Source organism: Pelodiscus sinensis, chromosome 1 (assembly GCF_052426305.1).
Source record: "Pelodiscus sinensis isolate ZL-2025 chromosome 1, ASM5242630v1, whole genome shotgun sequence".
NCBI lineage: Eukaryota > Metazoa > Chordata > Testudines > Trionychidae > Pelodiscus > Pelodiscus sinensis.
Window position 1 is genome coordinate 234,318,082 of NC_143052.1, and position 23,657 is coordinate 234,341,738.

At 43.8% G+C, this 23,657-nt stretch overlaps 1 protein-coding gene across 2 annotated transcripts in view; it reads left to right on the forward strand.

Annotated features, from left to right (window-relative positions):
* Nucleotides 1-591: 591 nt before the first annotated feature.
* EIF5B (eukaryotic translation initiation factor 5B) overlaps nucleotides 592-23,657 on the forward strand; it is a 62,462-nt gene continuing 39,396 nt past the window's right edge. Inside the window, exons 1-7 of one of the 2 annotated variants that reach the window (XM_089775382.1) lie at nucleotides 592-767; nucleotides 17,221-17,346; nucleotides 17,437-17,521; nucleotides 17,907-18,591; nucleotides 19,074-19,294; nucleotides 21,367-21,517; nucleotides 23,555-23,653. In XM_089775382.1, the coding sequence (XP_089631508.1) occupies nucleotides 733-767; nucleotides 17,221-17,346; nucleotides 17,437-17,521; nucleotides 17,907-18,591; nucleotides 19,074-19,294; nucleotides 21,367-21,517; nucleotides 23,555-23,653 (1,402 nt within the window). In that variant the 5' untranslated portion in view covers nucleotides 592-732. The remainder of the gene's footprint in view (nucleotides 768-17,220; nucleotides 17,347-17,436; nucleotides 17,522-17,906; nucleotides 18,592-19,073; nucleotides 19,295-21,366; nucleotides 21,518-23,554; nucleotides 23,654-23,657) is intronic. The other variant, XM_075916862.2, reaches the window with a different exon arrangement.

Here is a 23,657-nt window from a genome sequence, read left to right on the forward strand (position 1 = left end):
CAGGAAGGCAGTTTGCACACTCCAGAAACTACAGCGCGGCCGTGTGGGGCCATCGCATGCCCAGGGGCAGCTCCGGTTCCATGGCACTAACAAAAAAAGCTGTGGTGTCCAAAAAAGCTGGGCAACCAGAGTAGGCACTGATTTAGAAGGTAAGCCTTATCATGGGGGGACTTTATATTGGGCCTGCATACTGGCAGTAACTGTTTGCTGCCCAGTAATAGCCAAGTGCTTTACAAATATGAATCCTCTCAACCCCACCCCCCTTTTCTCCTCCGCCCTGTGCCACAGGAGGCAGCGCTGGGCCCAGGCACAGAGGGGCAGGGAGGGGAAACAAGGGCTGTTGGATCCCATTGGCTCCCTGCTCTGTAGCGGGAGGGGGCGGGGCATTTCCTCCTCTGGCCCTTGGCAGCAGGGGGCAGTAGAGGGGCCCAGGGCTGGGCAGCCTGGGGCGGGGCCGGCAGTGAGAGGGGAGGGGGCGCCTGGCGCCGCAGTTCCCCCTCCGGCCCGAGGGGGCGCTGGCAGCAGCCGTTGGCGCCTCGCGCAGCTCCTGCGGGTCCCTCCCGCGCCCTGGTCTCGCGCCCTTTCCGCAGGCCGCCGTCGCGTCAGGTCTCGGGGTGAAGGCGCCTGCGCACTGCGGCCTCTCCCCCATATGCACCCAGGTGCCTGTGGATGTGGCCGGCCGGACCCTGCTGAGGCGAGCGGGCGCGCGCGCGGTGACCAGCCAGCGCCGCCATGGGCAAGAAGCAGAAGAGCAAGAGCGAGGACAGGTAGCGGCCCGGGCTTCCCCCCTCCCCCCGGGCGGGCGGGCTCGTGGCCGGGGCGGGGCGGTGACAGCGCGGGGCCTTCTCCACCCCCGTGCCCGGGCTGCGGGGCCGGAGCTGCCCGCGCGCGCACCGGCCCCTCCCAGCCGCCATCGACCCCGGGCGGGTCCCCGCGCGCGGTGTCGTGTCCCCCCCGCCTGGGAGCCGCCGCGGGGGCGCCCGGCCCAGCGCGGGGTGACTGGCGCCGCCGCGCGGGGTGACTGGCGCCGCCTCGCGGGGCTGCTGAGCGATGCGCGGAGCGGCGCTGGCCGCGCAGACCAGCGCGTGTGGGACTTGCCAACCGCCTGCCCCCCGCCGCACCGGTTTGATCGGCCTCCCTCTTCCCCGAGCCCGGCCTGCAAGCGGGGCAGAGCGCGGGGGCCAAAGGGGAAGCGCTGCTCGAGAGCGACACTTGCATGTTCTCTGAGCTGCTCTCGTTCTCCAGAGACACTTGGATACGTGTCTTTCAAGATGGGCTGTACCGGATCCGACCAAAGCTGAAACATCTGCCTTGGGTTTTGCAGCTCTGAGGGGGAAGAAATGTCTGTAGGTGCAAGGCTCTTGGGGTTGATCACACACTATTGATGGCATTGAATATACTCCTTCCTGTAAAGCTGAGGTCACCGATCCTGGAGTCTCTGACAGGTGATCCTGACTCCTTTGGCTGGGAGGCCATCAAGTGGCCACATGTCAGCGGTCCTTCCCTCTCTCCCTTCCCTCCTCAACCGTGCACGACTACAGTGCTGCTCCTGCCCTCTGCCCTAAACCTGCTCTTCCAGCTTCCTGCTTCCTGTGCAGGGTGCGGGAGACAGAGGAGAGAGGCACTGATGTTAGGGTGCCCTCCACTCCTGTATCCCATCTCCACACAGTGAGCAAGGCCTTGGAGAACAGGTGGGGAAGATAGTGGGACAGAGGTATTTGGGTTTGAGGTAGATCCTGGATTGCCTCAAATTAAAAAATGTTAATGAGCTTTAAAAGGTTGGTGTCTACTGCTAGAAGTTAGACTGTAGTTACATAGGTGGGAATGAGGTATTTTTGTCACTTCAAAGCAGTTTGGTTGGTCAACAGAGTCCTTTCTCAATCCTAGTACTATTTTTCAAATATCTGTGTTTTACACTTCTGGCTAAAATAAAAGCTGGGATGATGTGCCTTGTGTAGAATCACTGTTTCCTCAACCTTGGGTTTCCTACAAATTTCCTGTGGGGCTTGAGCAAGGGTTGAGGATGTGTGAGGTGGCAGAAGTAGAAGAGAAAGAAACTCCTACTTGACTCCCCTCCTGTGATCTCTCAAAATGCAGCTCTTCTTTCCTTCTAGCCTTGCAATTCAGACTCCTCTCTTCTCCTTATCCAATTCCCTTCCCCATTCCTATTCCCCATTGTAACTCCATATCAGTTCAGGATCCTGTTGAATACAGTATTATATACGTTTGGTAGCAAGCTAGGGGTGCCTATGCATGCACACGTCAGGGGAACATTCTGGTGAGTGCATCTCAGGAGAAGAATGCAGCAGGAGGAGCAGTATATGCCAGTGGGGAGAGAAGCCTGGGGAAGGAAGTAGCCATGTTTTCTGTAAGCTGTGTACTTGGGTGGCTGCCCAGAAGAGATTCAAATGCCACCCAGTTGATTATCAGATGCCCACAGCGTGTTTCAACTGGTAGTGCACATCTGTGTATGCCTTAGTTCACGTACAAAATTTATTCTGACCATAAGTGGAAAAATTTAGAGGGAGTTCTGGAAGTAAGGCTTTGTGGGGATTTTACTGCAACAAACAGCTATGGGAGGGTGAGAAATGGGAGTACTGGAACTCTTCAAGAAGACCTAGGAAAGACAGTATTACCAAAACTAAGTTATTCACGTGGATAATAATAATAGTATCATAGAAATGTAGGGCTGGACAGAATCTTAAAGTCTTTAACATCAGTGCCCTGCACGGAAGCAGTACCAAGTAAGCCCAGATCATCCCTATAAGGTGTTTTGTCTAGCCAGCTCATAAAAACCTCCTGTTGTGAGGATTCCATGACCTTCCTGAGAAGGCTATTCCAATGTTTAACTATGCTTTATAGTTGGAGAGTATTTCCTAATATCTAATTTAAATTTCCTTTGCTGAAGATTAAGCCCATTATTTATTTAGCCTACCTTCAGAGAACAACTGATCATCATTCTTTTCTTAACAGCTCTTACTTAACATATTTGAAGGTGGTTTTCAGGTTCCCCTTAGTTATCTTTTTCTCGAGACTAAATGTGTCCAGTTTTTAACCTTTTTACCCTTAATTGTTGCTCTTCTCTGGATTCTTTCTAATTTGTCTACAGCTCTCCAAAAAATTATTTTCAACAATGATTTTCATATGAACATTTAATTCTATCTTATAACTAATGAATACATCAAATTCTTTTGCATTACACTTATGCACAAATTTTAATTCTGAGCATCATACTTCCACAGCTGACTTTAGATATTTTTTTTCCTGTCAATATGTCTATAGAGGCTATATTGTCCAGATCAGTTGAAGTTAAGATTGATGTGAAAGAACAGGATCAGTGGATTTTGGGAAGGAGAAGGACTACTTAATTTGGGAAGGAGAAGGTCTATTTAGTTGTCCGATATTTAATATCCCTACTACAGTAAACTACTGATAATCCGGCACCTTTAGGACCCACACGGTGCCGGATTATCAGATATGCCGGACTATCAGAAGGGGGGCTATGAGGGGTCTGGCCCCAGGCCTCTCATAGCCCCCCCTTCCGATAGTCCGGCTCTGCCCCAGGCGTCCCTGATTCAGCCGTTGCTGGTCAGTTTCAGCAGAGGCTGAATCAGGACGCCTGCAGCAGAGCAGCTGGAGTGCTGCCGGGTTCGTCCGGTAGCGCCGACTCTTGGCGCGGTGAGACCAACCTGGCAGCACCCTAGCTGCTCTTGGGGACGCCTGGGGCAGAGCAGCTGGGGTGCTGTTGGGTTGGTCCGGCAGCACCGCTCCTCGGTGCTACTGGACCAACCCGGCAGCCCCTCAGCTGCTCTGCCCCAGGCTTCCTGGAGTCAGCCGCTGGTCAGTTTCAGCAGTGGCTGAATCAGGACGCCTGGGGCAGAGCATCTGGGGGGCTGCCATGTTGGTCCCACAGCACCAAGGAGTTGCGCTATTGGATCAACCCGGCAGCACCCCAGCTGCTCTGCTCCAGGTGTCCCCAAGTCAGCCACTGCTGAAACTGATCAGCGGCTGACTCCAGGAAGCCCCAGGCAGAGCTGCTCTGCCCCTGGCTTCCTGTAGTCAGCTGCTGGTCAGTTTCAACAGCAGCTGAATCGGGGACAGCTGGGGGGCTGCCAGGTTGGTTCCGCAGCCCCGAGGGGCAGCGCTACAGTACCTACCCGGCAGCACTCCAGCTGCTCTGCCCCCCGGCTTCACGGATTCAGCCGCTGGTCAGTTTTAGCAACGGCTGAATCCGGGAAGCTGGGGGCAGAGCAGCTCCAATGGTCCGGCTGCCCAGAGCACTTCCGGGTTCCTGATGGTGCCGGACCATCAGGAGTGCCGGACCATCGGAGTTTTACTGTACAAAGGTGATTTTGCAGATAAACTAGATAAATTAAGAGTTACAGTATAACATAGTATTGTGTATTGCAATTAAGCAAGTGTCATTTAACTAGTTTTAAATAGGCAAGTGTCATTTAACTAGTTTTTGCTCTTGTGCTTCTTTTATAGTATTGGTGTTTCTGATGCACCCCTAAAAACTATTGTGATGTCCATAATAAGGATGTATTAGGATACACGATTAACCTTCGGGGGGGATGGAAGAAGCAAGTGGGAGCTGGTGCTCTTGGGGAGCCTGTTTTTAAGTAGGGATGTGAACACATACAAACGGTTAACCGATGAGCCTGGGCTCATTGGTTAACTCTCATGGTTACATGTAGCCACCCACCGCAGCACGGTGTGGGAGAGAAATAGGAGCTAGTGCTTGCAATGAGCCAGCTTTTAAGCTGGATCCCAGTGAACACTGGTTCCCACCTCTCCCCTTGCATATAAACATTTAACCACTTAATTTTCAGCGATTACACATTTACAAAAATAAACACAATTTAACGTCCTACTTTTAATCTACTTTTGAACAGGTTTTTTAAATCAATTTAAAACACATTGGTTTTTATTCATTGTGCTTATAATAAACGAAGCCTTATTGTTACAGTTAACGTTCCTAACGTAGTAAGATGATTCGGCAGCTCTATCCTCTGTTAACAAGAGAGTTTGTATTGTTGTTGCTTGGTATCTAGTTCTTCTGTCAGTGTTTCATTTTTAACTTTGCCTAGCTATAACTTTGCACCATCATTTTCTTTAAATCTGATGTGTGAAGGAATGTGTGTGTCAGAGGGGAAGCTTATGCATCTTTGCAGGATGTGTCAACAAGGTGCGGAAAGAGTTTCTACTTTTTAAAAGACAACCCCACAGTACTTAAATACAAGTTCTTATTTTTCTCACCAGGTTTTGCTTAGATGATCCACAGTAGATTAGGAGTTCTCTGAGCTTTAAACTCAGCTTGACAAAGCCCTGGCTGGGTTGATTTAGTTGAGATTGATCCTGCCTTGGGCAGGGGGCTGTACTTGATGACCTCCTGAGGTCTACTCCAGCTCTATGATTCTAAGGTCTAGAAGTGTTGGTTCTGTAGTTACTTATTTTTCCAGCTATTAAATATGTCATGAGTCTGACTCCCTTTTAAAGAATTGGAGCAAAATTTGCATATTTTCTTAGGTTTTGTTTGCTTCTTAGCTCCTGCTGTCAACCGTGGTTTTCTAGAATAAGGTTACGTCTACACAGCAACATTATTTCAAAATAACTGCCTGCTGTGTAGACACGGACTAAGTTATTTCAAAATAGTGCTAGTTATTTCTAAATAAATGTTGAAATACTGTCAAGCTGGAAGACTTTTCACTCCGATTCCTGTAACCCTCAGCAAGGAGCAAGGAAAGGTGGAGGTAGAGTGCTCCATTTCGAAATAAGCTATTTCAAAATAAGCTGTGCAATTTACGTAGCTCAGTTTACATAGCTTATTTCAAGTTAAGCCCTGCTGTGTAGATGCACCCAGAGATTAATTAAAAAGGCCTAGATTTCTAATATCAGAAGTAAGAAGAGAAAGACCTTCCAGGCCATCTCTGTATTAGAGAAGTTAATGATTAACTGATTATGGTTAATTGGTAGGGGCTGGTGTGTGCTGTGGAAACACCCCCCCCCCCCCATTTAATGGGTTTATTGGCTAAGCTTAATGTTTAACCAGTAAACCGAATAAACAGGATTTTACATTTCTACTCTATATACCCACACACCGAAGATAACAGCCATTTTTTTTCATGTTATGCTTAGTGTTGCAAGAAGGGGGTGCATTAGTGTTTGAAAATAACTTTCTTACCCTTCTTACTCTGTAAGTAAAGTAATGCTTCCTTAGTGTTTCTCGCCCTTGTCTGAGGAGATCTGGACCAAGGACAGTATCTGAATGTCTTTAATGGCATTCCAAAGCTAGATGGTAAGTCTCATTTAGTAAGATAACACAGGCATATTCCACTTAAAAATAAGAAACAAGAAAATTGGTGTGCTGTTTGCACACTCTGAAAAGTTTGATTTAATTTCAGACTTCTAATGGGAAAAAGTTTTCATGTACTGTAAATTAATTATTCTGTGGTTATTTCCTTGAAGAGCTACCATCAACTTGAAATCTTACTAGTTCCAAAAGTCTAAAAGTAGTTCCTGGTAATACATGTACTCTTGTCAATTTCATAGCCTTGCAAACAATTCATTGTTTTTAAATGTTTTTCTCTGCTGCTGGGTATGAGTCCCCCAAAACACTATACTACAGGCAGTCCCCCGGTTACATGGATATGACATACATCGAATCCCTACTTACAAACGGGGTGAGGCAACCCCGCACTAGCTGCTTCCCCCTAGCAGACCAGGGAGATGCGAAGTTAGCGCGCCCCTCCCCCCCCCCCCCCCCCAGCAGACCAGGGAGATGTGGAGCGGCTTTTCTCAGCAGACACCTCAGCTTGAGAATAAAGGACTGAGGGAAGTGAGGTGTGGGAGAATAAAACTGAGCTCCGGAGAAATGTTTGGCTAGAGTTTCCCCTACAATATGTACCAGTTCCGACTTACATACAAATTCAACTTAAGAACAAACCTACAGTCCCTATCTTGTATGTAACCTGGGGACTGCCTGTATACCAAAAACATGGTGAAGGTCACTAGATGCAAAATTAAGATACATACATGTAGATTGTTTTTCCTCTTTCCCTGTGTTCCTGGAAAACTTGTAGTAAATATTAAAGGTAAAAAGGCAGGAGTGACTATTTAAAATGGCTAGTGTTTCTTTAATTCACTTGGAGCAGTGCTGATATAACTGAAATTATGCCATGATATCATGAGTTGCTTCAGCAAAATCATTCTCATAAACACTTCCTTTTAGAAACATGAGCAATGAGTGCACTATTGTCTAGTGATGCAGCTTTCTTGTTTTATTGGTTTACTGTACTCTTTTGTTTTAAAAACTGGAAAGCCTTTAAAGTTGTGCTTATTTTACACAGAACTGTTTTTAATTTTTCTAAGCTAGAAAGTGTTGAGCAAGAATTGTTCATTTGTCTGTAGCCAGATGCATAGCTTGTTACCTGTAGCACTTGCAAAGAAAAAGACACACTTCAATGATCATGTTTGCATTTCCCAGACTCTTGGTGAAAGGCTGCTTGATGCAGAGCACTCGTCATGTTGAACCTCTGCTTTAGTTTCACTGGATAATAGGTAATATGTTTCCTCTTGGCTCTGCTTGTTGATGTAGAAACTGGAATTGTATACCTGTCTTGGGATGCTGGATTTGAAAAAGTAGTCTTAGAGGGGTAGATGTGGTAATCTGTAACTTTTAAAAAAAACAAGGAGTCCTGTGGCACCATGGGCTACATCTGCACCTCTCTTGCGCAAAAGCTTATGCAAGTGAAGCGTGGATTAGCATATTGCCGCACTTCATTTGCATAATTAATTAGGGTCAGTTTTTGCGCAAAAAGGAGCTGTGTAGATGGCTCTTTGTTTGCGCAAAAATCCCCTCCTGCACAAGAGCCATTCTTCCTGAAAAAGAGAAGAATGGCTCTTGCGCAAGAGGGGGGTTTTTGTGCAAAAGGAGCCATCTACACAGCTCCTTTTTGCGCAAAAACCTCTTGTGCAAAAACGCCCCCTAATTAACTATGCAAATGAAGCGTGGCAATATGCTAATCTGCGCTTCATTTGCAGTGGCGCTTGTGCAAGAGAGGTGCAGTGTAGACGTAGTCTTAGAGATCAACTAATTTATTAGGTCATGAGCTTTTTGTGGATAAAACCCACTTCATCAGATGAGCTGGAGCGGAATTACAGAATCTAGGGTGGGGTGGCCAACCTGCGGCTCGTGAGCCACGTGTGGCTCTTAACCCCTGAAAGTGCAGCTTGCGAAGCTTCCCCTGTGGCTTGCGAAGTTGCCCTATGTGCCCCTACAAACGACCCCCAGCTCCCTGTGCTCACCGGGTGCAAGGGAGCCATCCGCTGTGGCAGAACAGCATCAGTAAGATGGCATTGGCTGGTGGGACCCTGATGTGGCCAAAAAGCCTAATCCGTGGTTTTTAAAGGGGCAGAGTCTTTTCTTCTCTATTCTGGTGCAGCCCTTCACATTTTTTCCACCTCTGGTTCGGCTCTGTTTGTTTAATGGGTTGGCCACCCCGATCTAGGATGAGGGTGTGTGTGTTCGTGTGTAAAAAATATTCTATAACTTCTTCAGCTCATCTGATGGAGTGAGTTTTACTCACAAAAGCTCATGTTAATTTAACTCTGAGGCTGTCTAGACTGCTTTTTTGCAAAAAACCTCTTCTGAAAAAAGGATCGGAAGAGGATATGCAAATGAAGCACATGAACATGCTAATGCATGCTTCATTTGTATTTCCTTTTTCCTCATTTGCATTTTCTCTTTTGGAAAAGGAAAGCAATCCAGACGCAGCCAGAGGTGCCATAGGACTGCTCATTGTTTGAAACAATAAGTTACTCTGGTATAATTCCATTAATTAACTTTAATGGATCTGAATTGATATAGCCCATGAGAATTTGGCCCCTCTTCCCAACAATGCTGATAAACTCTACTGCTCCAGTTGCTCAGTTCATGCATGGCTGAATGGCTTTTTCTTTTTTATTTAGTTTAATACTTGCTGAGCAAGGGAACAGATCTGTCCAAGATGTGTCTTACATAATCTGACTTCTAGTCTTCACGTTTGAGAGAGATAGTATTTGAAAAAGATTAAAAATCTGAAATGGAAACTATAATTGGGAAAGGAGCAGGCAAAATACAGTCCATGGGTCATATCCGGCCTGTCATTGCCCCACGGCCCAGCAAAAGCTTTGGACAGGCTTCCTGCCTGCTGTGCCCTCTAACATCACTCAAAGTGGCGGAGGCCATTGCGCACCTCTGAAGGGGAGCTTTGCTTGTTGCCCTGGCACAACCTTGTGGCTCCCATTGGCCGAAAACTGGCTAATGGGAGGTCTCTGGTCCATGCTTGCAATGCAGGCATTGTACGGAGGCCTTCCTCCCCTCTAAGGGGTGTGCAGCAGTGCACGTGGACCCTGCAACTGGACACTTTGAATAGTGTGCAGGGTATGGCAGGCAAGGAGCCTACCTGATATTCCTTTTGGGCTGCTGGCTGGGAGTCTGCACCTTGCACCCCAACTTCCTGACAGCAGTCACAACCTAAACCCTTTGCACCTGCACCCATACCCCCTCTTGCACCTCAATTTCCTGCTCCAGGTAACATCCCAAACCCTTGCACCCCCTTCTGCATCCCTATCCCCTGCCCCAGGTCACAACCTACTCCTTCACTCAAACTCACTCAGACTCTACGCTCTCCTGCACGCCAATCCTCTACCCCAAGCTTCCTTCTAGACCCAGCCTCCATCCCACAGCCCGAACCTCCTCCATTAATATCTTAGTGTGTGACCCCTGACCACTTATCAAATTCTTGGAATGGCTCCCCCACCAAAAACTATTGCTCACTCCTGAATTAGAACCAGAAAGTACTGGTTCTAGCGTAAAGCCTTAGAAAAGAAAATAGAAGATGAAATGTTAGCTGATTATTTAGCCAATATATGTATCTTTTATTCAAGGGGCAGCTGTGGAGTGCCCTTGCTATCCCATTGGCACACAATACTTACCCACCCAGGTTCCAGTCAGTTAGCTTGAGGAGAGTGTTAGATGAGGAAGGGCAAGTGTAAATACAAGTGACAAAAGCTCAATGATCAAGGGAGAGCTTATAGAATTTTACCATCCTTGTAGTGAAAGTTCGGCCTTGTGTTCCTCTCTTATTTCTGCTAAGGGATCATTGTGGAATATTTGGCAAGTCACTTAACTTTGTGTCTTTTAGGTTTTGTTGACCTAAAGGTGATTTAATTATTTGTCATACTTAGATCACAAGTATTGAGACTTACACCCAAGGATCTTTGTGGTATTAAGACTCTAGCTATATTTAAGTATTTGCTACTGCTAGGGATGTCAATGATTTATTGACTACTCACGTTCTCCCCCTCCCCCCACCTCAGTTGCTCCTTGAATAAAAGATACATATATTGGCTAAATAATCAGCTAACATAGAGGCAGCAAGGTGGAGGGGAATAGGAGCTGGTGCTGGGGGGAGCCAGCTTAAAAGCAGCAGATACAGGCTGCTCCTTGAGATGCTGCTGCAGTCTCTATCCCCAGGGAGTTTAGCCCCTCTGTGAACAGGTGCTGCTGCATCTGTATCAGAGGCAGCAGTGTGGGGTGATAGGCGGGAGCTGGTCTGTGTGGGGAGCTGGTTTTAAATGGGCTTTCCTTACAAACTGGTTCCCACCTGCCACCCCGTGCTGCTTCCTCTAATCCAGGGACTCCCCTGCCCTCCAGTGCTGCTTCCTCTGTGAGTGGGGGGCCAGAGTGCACTGGCTACTGGCTCTGTCCCCTGGGACTATTTAATAATCATGTAATCGCTAAGATTTGATGAGGTTACATGATTATTTAATTGATATCTAATATCCCTAATTTTCAAATGGAAGTTTAAAAGAAATGAGTGAAATGAGTGTGAAATTATTTCACAACATTTTGGGCTAACGTGTTATGCTATGTTATAGGAAAACATGTTATGCTTTTATCTTGTTACTTTTAAATTCAAAAGTGTACATTTTGTAAAAAGCTTAAACTTTGCTTTTGCTGGTGTAGCTCTATACCTATCAACCTCTGCAGAATCCTAGACTTCTGTTTAAAAAGCCAAACAACCTCCCTCCCAAGTTTCTAGCCTTTACAAAGATAACACCATTCCAAGCATCAACAAAGTGTAAAACTGCTGCAGTGTTGTCTGCAACCAAAATATTATATAAAAATTCCATTAAAAGAAGACCGATATCATGGCATGTTAAAACTGAGATAAATACATGCTAGAACATAATTTATGGATTTAATGAACCTGAGTTGTGATTAACTGTGATTTCTTCATGACTTGAGTGTGGAACTTCAAGATTGCTGTTGTTGCAAGATGTTACATCAGAAAAGGACTTTTTTCACAGAGTGCTTTTTTTTTTTAAATGTAACCACTTCCACAAAAATTATTTGGCCTGCCTTGAGTGTTTGTTTTCACCACATTTCTTGTTTTGTTGAAGTGAGTTCATACCAATACTTAATTTTTTAAAGCAAAATTGTCTCCTGCCCTTGGACAAGCCTCTCAGATAACTTTTCTCAGGTCACATGATTATCACTAGGGATTTTCCACTTTTCTGACTCAATAGCTTGCAACTGCTTGGAATCCTATAAGTACAAGAGCTATTGGACAGTTCTTCTATAGCTGTTTGACCAGAGAGAGTTGCTGTATCTTTACTTACGTTTTCTGTTTGAAATACTTTCCAGAATGGTGAGTTAATGATTTGATTCCTGTATGCAAGATTTTTTGGGGGAAATTTAGTAAAAACATTACACTTCAGTAAATGGCTATAACAACATGCATAATTTTGGAACATTGTGTTACTTAGTATAAAATATTAAAGTAGAAAATATAAGGGGACTTTTGAGCCAGAAACCTTCAAAAAGCTTAAATGATATAATTCTCAAAGTTAACTCGACTAATTGCTATTTTTATTTCAGTGTGTCCCAACTACAAACAAATATGACTCTTAAACTAAGATGTAATATTAAATCTTTGCAAGCTGATTGTGGAATAATAGTAGCAGCTTCATAGTTTAGTTTGCAATTGAGTGTGAGTGTGAGTGAATATGCCCCAGATTTTTGCCCTGGCAAAAAAATTATCAAAGGAACTTTTGCTTGAATCCAGTTAGTACTGGAAAAATTGTCAGTTGTATCTGTAGATCAAATGTATAGAACTAAAGAATAGATGTTCAGATTATAACTTTAACTTTAAATAATATCAGGATAGGAGATTGAATCAGAGTTCTATCTCAGGATGAAAAACAGAGCTGGGAATTAGAAGAAGCCAGCTGGGAAAGAGGTTCCATTGCTAATTTTCCTGTGCAGAACCTAGGTAAAGGGGAGATATAAATGGTTCCTGTTCTTTTTGTATCAAACCAAAACTCCTCTTTCTGTCCCCACGCCTATGCTGCTGCACCTGTACATTCAACAAATCAGATAGGAAGTAAGGCCTAATTTAGAAGATCTAATGCAGTGTTTCCCAATCTTATTTGGCCACGGAACCCCTTTTAAAAAAAAAAAAACTCTGGGGGAAACTAGTTGACCAAAAAAAAGGGGGGAGGTGGACTGTCAAGCAAAAAACCAAAAAAACACCAGTCTGCCCCTAAGACCGCAGCAGTTGGCAGCCCCTTGAAAATGGGCTTTGGGGGCGGGGGGGTGCAGGGCGGGGCGTGATTGGGTTCACTCTGGCTCGGGGAGGGGGAGTGATTGGGTTCTTGCGGAACCCTTACTTTCACTTGGCAGAACCCTAGGATTCCTGGGAGCACTATTTGGGAAACACTGATCTAATGACACTGGGGAATGTTTGTGTGTGGTGGCTCTGAGGATTCCTTCTCTTCCTTTATTTTCTCTGCACTTACTATTTCTCCAGACCTCAGGAAGTCCTCATTGAGATTCTTAAAGCTTACTAGCTTCTCACCAGGCCATTGTGTAAATCAGTGGTGGGGAAACAAAGGCTCAGTGGCTGGATATGGTTCCCAGCTTGCCTGGGTCTAGCTCCTGAGGCTCGGGGCTTGCTTGCCCTCCCAGCATTGGACACTCCAGCTCCACTGCCGCCCCACTGTGAAACTGGAGCGCGCACAATCTACTAGCCTGGACCACCCTACGCTCTGGTATGCATGTGGAATGTGGGGATTGTCTTTCTCCTTCTTAGTTAGGGGCCATATCACTGAGGGTTGTGTGGGTTTTTTTGTTTTTGTTTTTTTGTTTTTGTTTTTTAAACTTCTCCTGTGTGGCCTCCAAGCCAAAAAAGGTTCCTCACCCCGGTGTAAACCTTAGGGTTGCTGGGAGCCCACCACCTTCTGTGAGTTTTAAGAGGATCTCTGGAGGCCAAATCCCATGAGTCTTTGTAGGTTTTAGAGCCCAGCAAGCCTTACTGAGTTTGAGGCTGCAGAGACCCCCAAGCTATGTAAAAATTTGGGGGAGGGAAATGAGGGAGAGGCATAATATGTATGCAGAGGCTAAAGGGTTTGAGGGTAGGGTCCTAGAAGCTCCCAAATGTCTTCTAAAGCTTGTATTGGTGGCTGGGCTGTGCCAGATCCGCTCCCAGGGTGGTGATTCTGCAGTAAAGAGGGGAATGGGGAGCTGTTCTGGTTAACCAGAAAGGGCTGGAACCAGTAACTTGGTAACCTTTCTCATCCCTACTTGACACAATCAGTGTGAGAGGGATACCCCAGGTTAATGGGATAGAGGGCTCATTGGTCCCACAATCTAGGTTGCACACTTGGGATCCTCTCACAATTGCTTAAGTTGTCATATGGTCTCAGCTTAGGACAATTTGAAAGGGGAGGCAATTAAGTGAAAGTGATCATGAAATGGTAAAATTCATTATTCAAAGAAATGGTAGGAAGGAAACTAGGACAATAAAAATAATGGAGTTTATAATGGCAGACTTTCAGAAACTCAGAGTTGGTAGGTAAAATCCCATTGGAAGAAACTAAAAGGAGGAAAACACTTTTAGAGAGTTAACAGTTTTTCCAATTGACATAATGAAGGTCACAAGAGCAAACTATCCCACTTGGTGGGCTGGATCTGGCCTACGGAGGCCCTTTTGTCTATCCCTAGTGTAGTTGATAGGATTAATCTGTAAGTCCAGGTTTATCTGTTAATCGTGTAGTCGACTACATGTTAACATTCCTAATATATTCTTGTGACTTACTTGTTCAGCAGTATTTATTAGTATTTATTTTTAGCAATATAATAGTCTATCTTTACTGCTGATAAAGTCCTAAGCGAGTGAGGCCCTTCCTTGACTCTCTCATGTCCATCACAGAGAAGGAAAAGTTGAAGTGAAAATAATTACTTCTGTCGCGTTCCAGAATACTGCTTGGTCACATCAATTTAAAAAAACAAAACAAAATCAAAACCAAATAACTCTGGCTATGTCTACACTGTGAGATCTTCCGGCAAAAAATATGCGAATGTGTGACTTGTTTGCATGAGTTGTGCTCTCATTAGCATATTATGTGCCGTTTCTTTTTGCGCAAAGGATTTTTGTGCAAAAAGAAGCAGTGTGGACTCCCCCAATCCCGTTTTGTACAAGATCCTTATGCCTTTTGAGCCAGAGACTGCCAAGACAGGATATAAGGGACTTCCTGAAGGGAGCGAGGTGGGTTTTGTGGTGGCATGGCTTAGAGAATAGGACATTCACCTGGGAAGCTGAGGATGGTGGGTTCAATACCCACCCTCCCTGGGAGTCATGGACTGCCAAGAAAGGATAAAAGTAATGTCCTTAAGAACCCCATCCACACTGCTTTTTGTGCAAAAACCCCTTGTGCAAAAAGAAATGGCAGAAAATATGCTAATGAGATTGCAACTCATGCAAATGAGTCCTGCATTAGCATATTTTTGCCAGAAGATCTTGCTGTGTAGGCGAAGCCTTTTAGTAAAGCAGGCTGTCATTAAGAAAAGAGTAGCAACATTTTGAATGTTCAAATGTTATAATTATGCCAGCACTGTTTTATAACTAGTTTTACAATATTTGTTCTCCCCCCCCCCCCCCCCCCCAAGTCCTAGTTCCTGGAGTCAAGAAGTTTTGTGAGAATCTGATTTAATTAAAACAAATTTTTGCCTTCCTAGCTTTTATAGAAATGTAGAAAACTTGGCTAAAACGCCCAATGGCGAACAAAAAGGACTGAAACTATATTTTTAAAATCTCATAATTCGATGGGTACTGATTCTTGGGTTTTTGTTTGTTTGGCTTTTGGAATGATTGAGCTTGTCAATACTGATAATTCTGAAATTTGCTGTCTTGGAAAATCTGGTTTTAAAAAGTGCATTTCCTTTTGTGATATTTTTTTTAGATATAGGGAGTCTGACACTTTGTGTCCAATTTCAGTAGTACTCATGAATCCATGAAATAGGCAGGCATTTCAGAATATAATTGAGGTGATTGCATTTGGACCTAGTGTGTGAGGGACATGTCTGTGGTACAGCAAATCCTGCTATTTCAGGTGAAGATGCTGACTGCTAGAAGAGGCACAAGTAGAAAATTAGACAAGTGCTTGCAATGTCAAAAAAAGAAAATGGTAAGGTTAGGGGTTTTTGAGTTGAATACCCAAATTCTTTGTCATGAGGCAGGGAGTTAAGGTAATAGAATTTCCCCTCTGGGAATATTAATAGCTGGACATGATACTTTCATAAAGGTCTCCTTCAGATGTCTCAATAGAAGAAATGAACAAAAAATTGCTGAGGCTGGAGAGATTGAATTGAGGAAAGATTGAAAGAATTAATTTGTATGCTTACAGATGGTTACTCAGAATGGAGAGGAATTAGAGTGGTACAAGAAAATATAACTTTAGGTAATGGGATTGAATTAGGAGGAAAGTTTTAAAAACCAATATTAAAGTACAGTTTAACTAGCAATAATTCAAAAAAAGGTGGTGGAAACTTGGACTCCTAAGATTAGACTGAGGAAAATATTATAGAATGTGATACAGGGAAGTGTGTGGCACTGGCTGAGAGATGAGCTATATGATATAAAGCAAGGGTGAGAGGCTCATGAGAGGGGGGAGGGGCCGGCAGCATTGGGGAGCCCACACTGGTGCTCCTGTCCTCCTGCTACCTCACCGTGAGGCTGGAGCACACAAAATCTATTAGGTTGAGCCCCCTAGGCTCTGGTGTGTGAGGGGAATGTGGGGAGTGTCTTTCTCCTTCTCTGTTAGGGGCCTCATCAGTGAGGGATGGTTTTTGGTTTTTTGCTTCTCACTTGTGTGCGGCCCCCAACTGATTTTTTTCCCCCCCTCTGGGTGGTTGTCCCCCAACCCAAAAAGGGTTCCCCAGCCCTGATGTAAAGGATCTTTTCTTTCTGCAACTTCTGTGGTTGAGGTAAAGATGAACTTGTGGACTTATCACAAAGTAAATCATGCTACGTCCAAGATGTTCAAACTGGAGGGAATCTCCCCAGTGTGTGTGTGTATTACTTATGGAAAGTATTCCGGGAGAAGCTGTGGGGGAGGGGACATGAGAAGCTTTAGGACAAAAAACCAAATTTGCTGGGAGATTGGAGAGCGCTGGTGGTAGCGGTTGGTTGGATGCCAGACTCCAGATGTCCCAAGATAATGCCACTGCTGGCAGCAGAGGAGAAATAAAGGATGACCTACTATGTTATTGCCACAATAATTTCTTTGCTGGTTGTGGTGATGCCTTCAGACCTAGGTGCCCAGCCAATAGCCACCACTCTGGATCACTGGAGAGCAGTGGCTGTGGGCTGGACATAGGGTAGGGGTTGGAGCACTGAGGACAAACCACTGTAGGCACAGAGAAAGGGCACATGATTAGATAAGCTTGAGAATCCCTGTATTGTTATGCTTTGGTGATGTAAATGCTGAAGGAGAAACGTTACCACTTTATTTTCATCCTATAAATAATTTGTATATTTTTCTTGACAACTAGTGTGCTTAGAGCTCTGGATAGGCTTTCTTTTGAATTTGTTAGAAAATAGGCAACCACGGGCAAGGGCGCTCTAGTCCGGCTGGCCTAGCCCCCATCTGCATTGGGCCTGGCCTGGGGTTCATCACGACAGGGGCTTCCCTGCTTGCCCTATTTAATCAGTTAACCAGTTAAACTTAATGTTTAACCTGTTAGCTAATTAAATGTGATTTAACATCCCAATTATATGTTTCATTTCGAGGTGTCTGGACATTATTAAGTGTACTAATCTTGGTGACTCGCTCCTTTAGATGACTTCCTTTTAATTTTAGCTTTCAGTAAAATTGTTTTATTTTTCTTTTTAGTGCCAAAGATGACATTGACCTTGATGCTCTTGCTGCTGAAATAGAGGGAGCAGGTGCTGCGAAGGAGCAGGAACCACAAAAATCTAAAGGCAAAAAGAAAAAAGAAAAGAAAAAACAAGAGTTTGAGTAAGTAATTTTTGTCCCTTTCATTATTTTATTTATTTACAAATAATCAAATATTTAAGTGATTTGTAACTTTCTTTCTTTTTTTCTTAGTGAAGATGATATCCTAAAAGAGCTGGAAGAACTATCTCTAGAGGCACAAGATGGGAAGGGTGACAAAGAACCTGCTTCAGAAAAGGTGAAAGTTGAGGGGCTGTTGACAAATAGAAAGCCTTTTGAAAGGGGTGGGTTTTGGGTAGTCTAAGCCTTTACTCTCAGATTACGTAACAGTTTTGGTGCTGTTGTATTGTAGGAGGCCTTAAATGAAAATTTACTAATCTTTTAAAATAACAATTGCTTTTAATGACACTTCTGCATTAGATGCAAACAGTGATAGCTTAAACCACTCTTTCACACAATAGAAGCATTAGAAAAAATAGTGAATAAATACAGTGTTCTTTATTGTGGGCTGTCTTTGGTTTAGTTCAGGTATTCTTTTACTATTATTTAAACTATACCCTCAGTAAGGAGGAGTCTTATATGATCTCTGAACTTTGCATTTCAAAATATTTAATTTTCCATAGAAAAATAAACATAATTTGTTTGATAACCAGACAGTAGAGAATGATGACAAAGAATTCAGCTTCTCAAAACAAGACAAAAAAAAGAGAGGGAAGAGTAAAAAAATCAGCTTTGATAATGACGATGACAGTGAAGAAATGGAAGGTAAGGATACAAAATCTAAAAAGACTCAGAAACCAAAAACTGAAATGCACTCTGGCAGTGATGACGATTGTGAGTTATTGCTTAAGAAAGGCAAAGGAAGAACTCAGAAATCAAATAAAAAGCCAGACCTTTCAGAAGAGGATGAAGCTAACATTAAGAAAAATAAAGAGAGTACACGAGCAGTGTCCTCGGGGGAGAGTGATGATGAATCGGATGACTTCTCCCAATCTAAAAAGGGTCAAAAGAAAAACCAAAAGGGAAAGCCTGCTCTTAATGCTGAAAGTGGGGAAGAGGAAGAGGAGTCTTCATTCAAAATAAAAACAGTGGCTCAAAAGAAAGCAGAAAAAAAAGAGCGTGAGAGGAAAAAACGTGAGGAGGAAAAAGCTAAGCTGAGAAAACAGAAGGAAAAGGAAGAATTGGAAGTTGGTAAAGAACAGGTGAAGCAGAAAGAGGTTCCAAAGAAAGCGGAAGAGGCAGCTCCTCCTGAATCTACACCAGCTGCTGCCTCCGGGGAAAAGGGAGAAGCGCCCACAACAGTAGAAGGTTAGTAATTTTAGAAGAGTAACATTTGATGCAATCAGATTTCCCCTGTCCCCCCATTTTAATGAGCCAAAAACTGGCAAACCTGTGAAGATGTCAGTTTTTTCCTTAGTCAGTAATAGAAGTGTATTAGCTGCGTATACACATGCTTTTTCTTGTATGTAGTTTATCCATGGGCATTTTCCCTGGCCTTTGTTGTCCAGGTGTATAGAAAGCAAGTGCCAGATGGTGAATTCTCACTGCATTATATATTTATAGCTCTGTAGTGCAAACATATTTTTTCACCCCTTGATTATTCTTAGACCTCTATTATATGAACGTTTTAGGGTCTTACTGCTATGATTTTAATAGGCATTTTTTCTTTTTTACTATGAAATCAGAATCGGCAATGTTTCTCAGATCTAGAATTAAGCAAAAACACAACAATCTGAAAAAAATTAATTGAATTTCTGATAACCCTGAATATCCATCTTTTTCTTATGCAGCTGATGATAATGAAGGGGACAAAAAGAAAAAAGACAAAAAGAAAAAGAAGGGTGAGAGAGAAGAGAAAGAGAAAGAGAAGAAAAAGGGTCCCAGTAAAGCCACAGTGAAAGCTATGCAAGAAGCCTTGGCTAAAATGAAAGAGGAGGAGGAAAGGGCAAAGAGAGAGGAGGAAGAGCGCTTAAAGCGACTTGAGGAACTAGAAGCTAAACGTAAAGAGGAGGTACTGCATGTTTTCAGATGGGTATGGGTGAGGGGTAGGGAAAAGGTAAAAACTCATTCAGTAGGTTGCAGGATTAGGGTCTTATTTTTTATATGGTCTCCCACAATATTCTTGCCAGCAAGTTAAGGAAGTATGGATTGGATAAATGGACTGTAAGGTGGATAGGAAGCTGACTAGATTGTCAAGCTCAACGGGTAGTGATCAATGGCTTGATGTCTGGTAGGAATGTACAATTTTGATTATTTGGCTAATCGAATAGCCAATGCAATCTGCATTGGCTTATTTGATTAGTCAGTAAGGGCACTTCAAAGGTAAAAGCGCCTTGGGGAGCATGGTTTCAAAGCAGCAGCACTGTATGGAGCCTGGGGTCTAGTCCCAGGCTCCAAGCGGTGCTGCCGCTTTGAAGCCCCCCCCTCCTTTTTCCCCCATCCCTTGATGCCTCTTTCTGATAGAGGAAGCAAGGGGCGGGAGGGGGGGGAGGAAGTGACTAGTCGACTAGCCTGTTGACTGTCAGTTAAGCATTTGCTTATCAGATAGTTGACTAGTCGTTCACATCCCGAATGTCTGTTGGCAATCAGTATCAAGCAGAGTGCCCAGAAGGTCAGTTCTAGGGCTGGTTTTGTTCAACTTCTTTATTAATGACCTGGTTGAGGGAATGGATTGTACCCTCAGCAAGTTCGCAGATGACCTGAAGGTAGGGAGAGAGGTAGATGCATACGGAGGGTAGGGATCTAAACAAATCGGCGGAATGGTCTAAAAGAAATCTGATGAGGTTCAATAAGGACAAGTGCAGAGTCCTGCACTTGGGATAGAAGAATCCCAAGCATTGTTACAGGCTGGGGGCCAATTGGTTAAGCAGCTGTTGGCGGAAAAGGACCTGGGGATTACAGTGGATGAGAAGCTGGATATGAGTCAACAGTGTGCCCTTGTAGCCAAAAAGGCTAATGGCATATTAGGGTGCATTAGGAGGAGCATTTCCAGCAGATCTAGAGAAGTGATTATTTCCTTTTATTTAGCTCTGGTGAGACCACATCTAGAGTATTGTGCCCAATTCTGTAGCCCGCCCCTATTACAGAAAGAATGTGGACACGTTGGCGAAAGTCCAATGGAGGGTAACCAAAATGATTAGGGGACTGGAACACATGATTTATGAGAAGAGGCTGATGGATTTGGGCTTATTTAGTCTACAGAAGAGAAGAGTGAGGCAGGATTCAACAGCAGCCTTTAACTACCAGAAGGGGGGGTTCCAAAGAGGATGGAGAGAGGCTGTTCTCAGTAGTGACAGATGACAGAATGAGGAGCAATGGTCTCAAGTTATAGTTGGGGGGGGGGGGGGGGGGGAAGGAGGGAAGTCTAGGTTGGATATTAGGAAAAACTATTTCATTAGGGCTGTGTCCAGACTCAGGGTTTTTTTCGGGAAAAGTAGCCTTTTCCCGAAAAAACTTCCCCTGCGTCCAGACTCAAGCCGCGTTCTTTCGAAATTATTTCGAAAGAACGCGGCTTTTCTTTCGATGGCGGTAAACCTCGTTTCACGAGGAAGAACGCCTTCCTTCGAAAGTTCCTCTTTCGAAGGAAGGCGTTCTTCAATGTAAAGAGGCCGTCTTCGAAAGAGAGCATCCAGACTCGCTGGGTGCTCTCTTTCGAAAAAGCGGATTTCTCTTTCAAAAGATCCGCCTGCAGTCTAGACGCGATCTTTCGAAAGATGCTCTTTCGAAAGATGCTTTCGAAAGAGCCTCTTTCGAAAGAAGCCTGCAGTCTAGACATAGCCTAGGAGGGTGGTGAAGCACTGGAATGGGTTACCTAGGTTGGTGGTGGAATCTCCATCCCTAGAGATGGCTCGGATGATTTAGTTGGGATTGGTCTTGCTTTGGGCAGGAGGCTGGACTTGATGACCTCCTGAGTTCTCTTCCAACCCTATGATTCAATATAGTCAAAACCCACTGGAAGTAGTAGTAGGCCACCTGCTTGCCAGCTATAAAATGTCTTAATAAATCCTTGTAGTTTAAAAATTCTCTCTAAATCATAGAAAAAAATATTACTATGCATTTTTGTAACACTGTTTATTTTCATAGGAACGATTGGAACAAGAAAGAAAAGAAAGGAAGAAACAAAAAGAGAAGGAACGAAAAGAGCGTTTGAAAAAGGAGGGAAAGCTTTTAACTAAATCCCAGCGAGAAGCTAGAGCCAGAGCAGAGGCTACTCTTAAACTACTCCAAGCTCAGGGTAAGTAGTCTTCCTAAAGGTCTAAATTCTTTGATCAGTTATGCTCAAGGTAAACTTTGCAGATTTTATCTTCTGTTGTCACATGCAGTACTGGTTCAAGCAGAATATGCCAAATAAGCCATGTGGGAAACTACTATGTTTCTGTGGGCAAGCAAGGCAATATTTGTATTTAACTATAAATATTGTTAATAAATCTGATTCTGTCAGGGATAGGTTGTGGACAATTAAAAAAAATTCACGAACCCCTATGAGCTGTCCCTGATTCCTTTTTAGTAACCAAAAGGTGGGGGAGGAGGGTTGGAGAAGGCACAAACAAAATGCTGGCAGGGCTTGCAGTGACTGGCAGCTGCGGCTCCGATGGACCAGGACTGTGACACTGGAGGGCCAGTTGTTTTGTCATCCTCCATTCCCCTTGATGGCTGCAGTGGATGGTGGCTCCAGAAGTAGTCCTAGAAAGTCATGGAATCCATGGTCTCTTAGAGAGAACTGTATCCTTAACAATAGTTAAACCAGTGCTTCTAGGCGCTTCTGCAGGTAATTAAATATAACTATAGAACAAGAAGGGAAAAATGTCTAATACATAGATTGAGGTGGCAAATATAATGTATCAGGTACAGCCAAAAATAAATCCCTATGACACCCACATCTCAAAGACCAGAAAAATTAGATGAGTCTTTCAGCATGTATTGAAAGTAAGTGATTTTGTTCCTAGCAGACTACAAGAGGAAGTGAATTCCATAGGTGAAGGCCCTTGCCTTTTTTAAATCTGGAGAGAACTAGCTTGAGTATCTCCCCTGATCATAATGGTTTTTCTTTTTAGCACAATAGACTGCAATCTCAGGTAGTCAAGATTCAAAGCATTTAGGGATTTATGCAAGATTTGATGGATTTTTTTAAAATGAAAAACTCTTCATTAAGACCCATGGTGTCTCTATATTTACTGCTATGGTTTATAACTAATTTTCTCTGGAATCCTGCTGATTCATTGCAAAATTGCATACCTCTGTGTAATTGTGCCAGGTCTCAAACTTTGCAGGGTTTGGCTTTGAAAACAAAGTGGAAGGCATATAAGAGGAACCTAGGATGTTGCAACAAATACTTGGTACTTCAGTGGCAATCCTTCCCCCTCCTTTTGTACTAAGTCAACTTTCTACTCTCATGCTAGAAAGTTAACTTATAGTAAATCAGGGAAGAGTTCCACTGGAGGCCCTGTCTTTCCAATGAGGTATAAAATGAAGGCATCGATGTTCATGTTTTATTTATGTAACTTCAGAAGCACAATACTGCTATTAACAGGTAAAGTACTACCTACTTAGCCTTCTTTAAAGTATTTAGGTTTCTTCCCTGCCTTCTTTTTTTACTTAAGACCTAAAATACTAGGTTTGTTGTCAGGCCTGTTGGAAGTGAAATTCCAGAATAAAGGATCATTTACTGATTATTTCTAATTGCTTGCTAAATTTGAAATGTATCTACCTATGGGACCAAATGTAAACTTGGGGGGAGGGATAGCCCAGTGGTTTGAGCATTGGCCTGCTAAACCCAGGGTTGTGAATTCAATCCTTGTGGAGGCCATTTAGAAATTTGGGGCAAAAATTCATCAGGGGTGGTACTTGGTCCTGCTGTGTAGGCAGGGGACTGGACTCAATGATCTTTCAAGGTCTCTTCCAGTTCTAGGAGATAGGCAATCTCCATTTAAAAAAACAAACAAACCTGCAGTCAAAAGTTTAAAATCTAAAATTAGACTCCTGAGCATAAGCGATCTGACTCTCTCTCTCTCTCTCTCTCTCTCTCTCCCCCTAACCCCCAAAGCTATGATATGCCACATGAAGATGCATGTCACTGGCCCCTTTTTGAAAATCAGGCCCCTAAAATGTCTAAATATAAACTTAGCCTAATTTTTAGGCATGTTTAGAAAACTTTGATCTTTAATTTTAAATCAAACATTACCTTTATTTTAGTTTGCCATCTTGGTTACTTATTTACCAGGTTAGCTCTATTAATTTTAGTATTTGAATTGTTTTAATTCTCATTTTGCAGGTGTTGAAGTGCCATCCAAAGATTCTGTGCCAAAGAAGAGGCCAATTTATGAAGACAAGAAGAAAAAGAAGCAACAGCAGCAACAGGAAAACAAAGAAGGTGA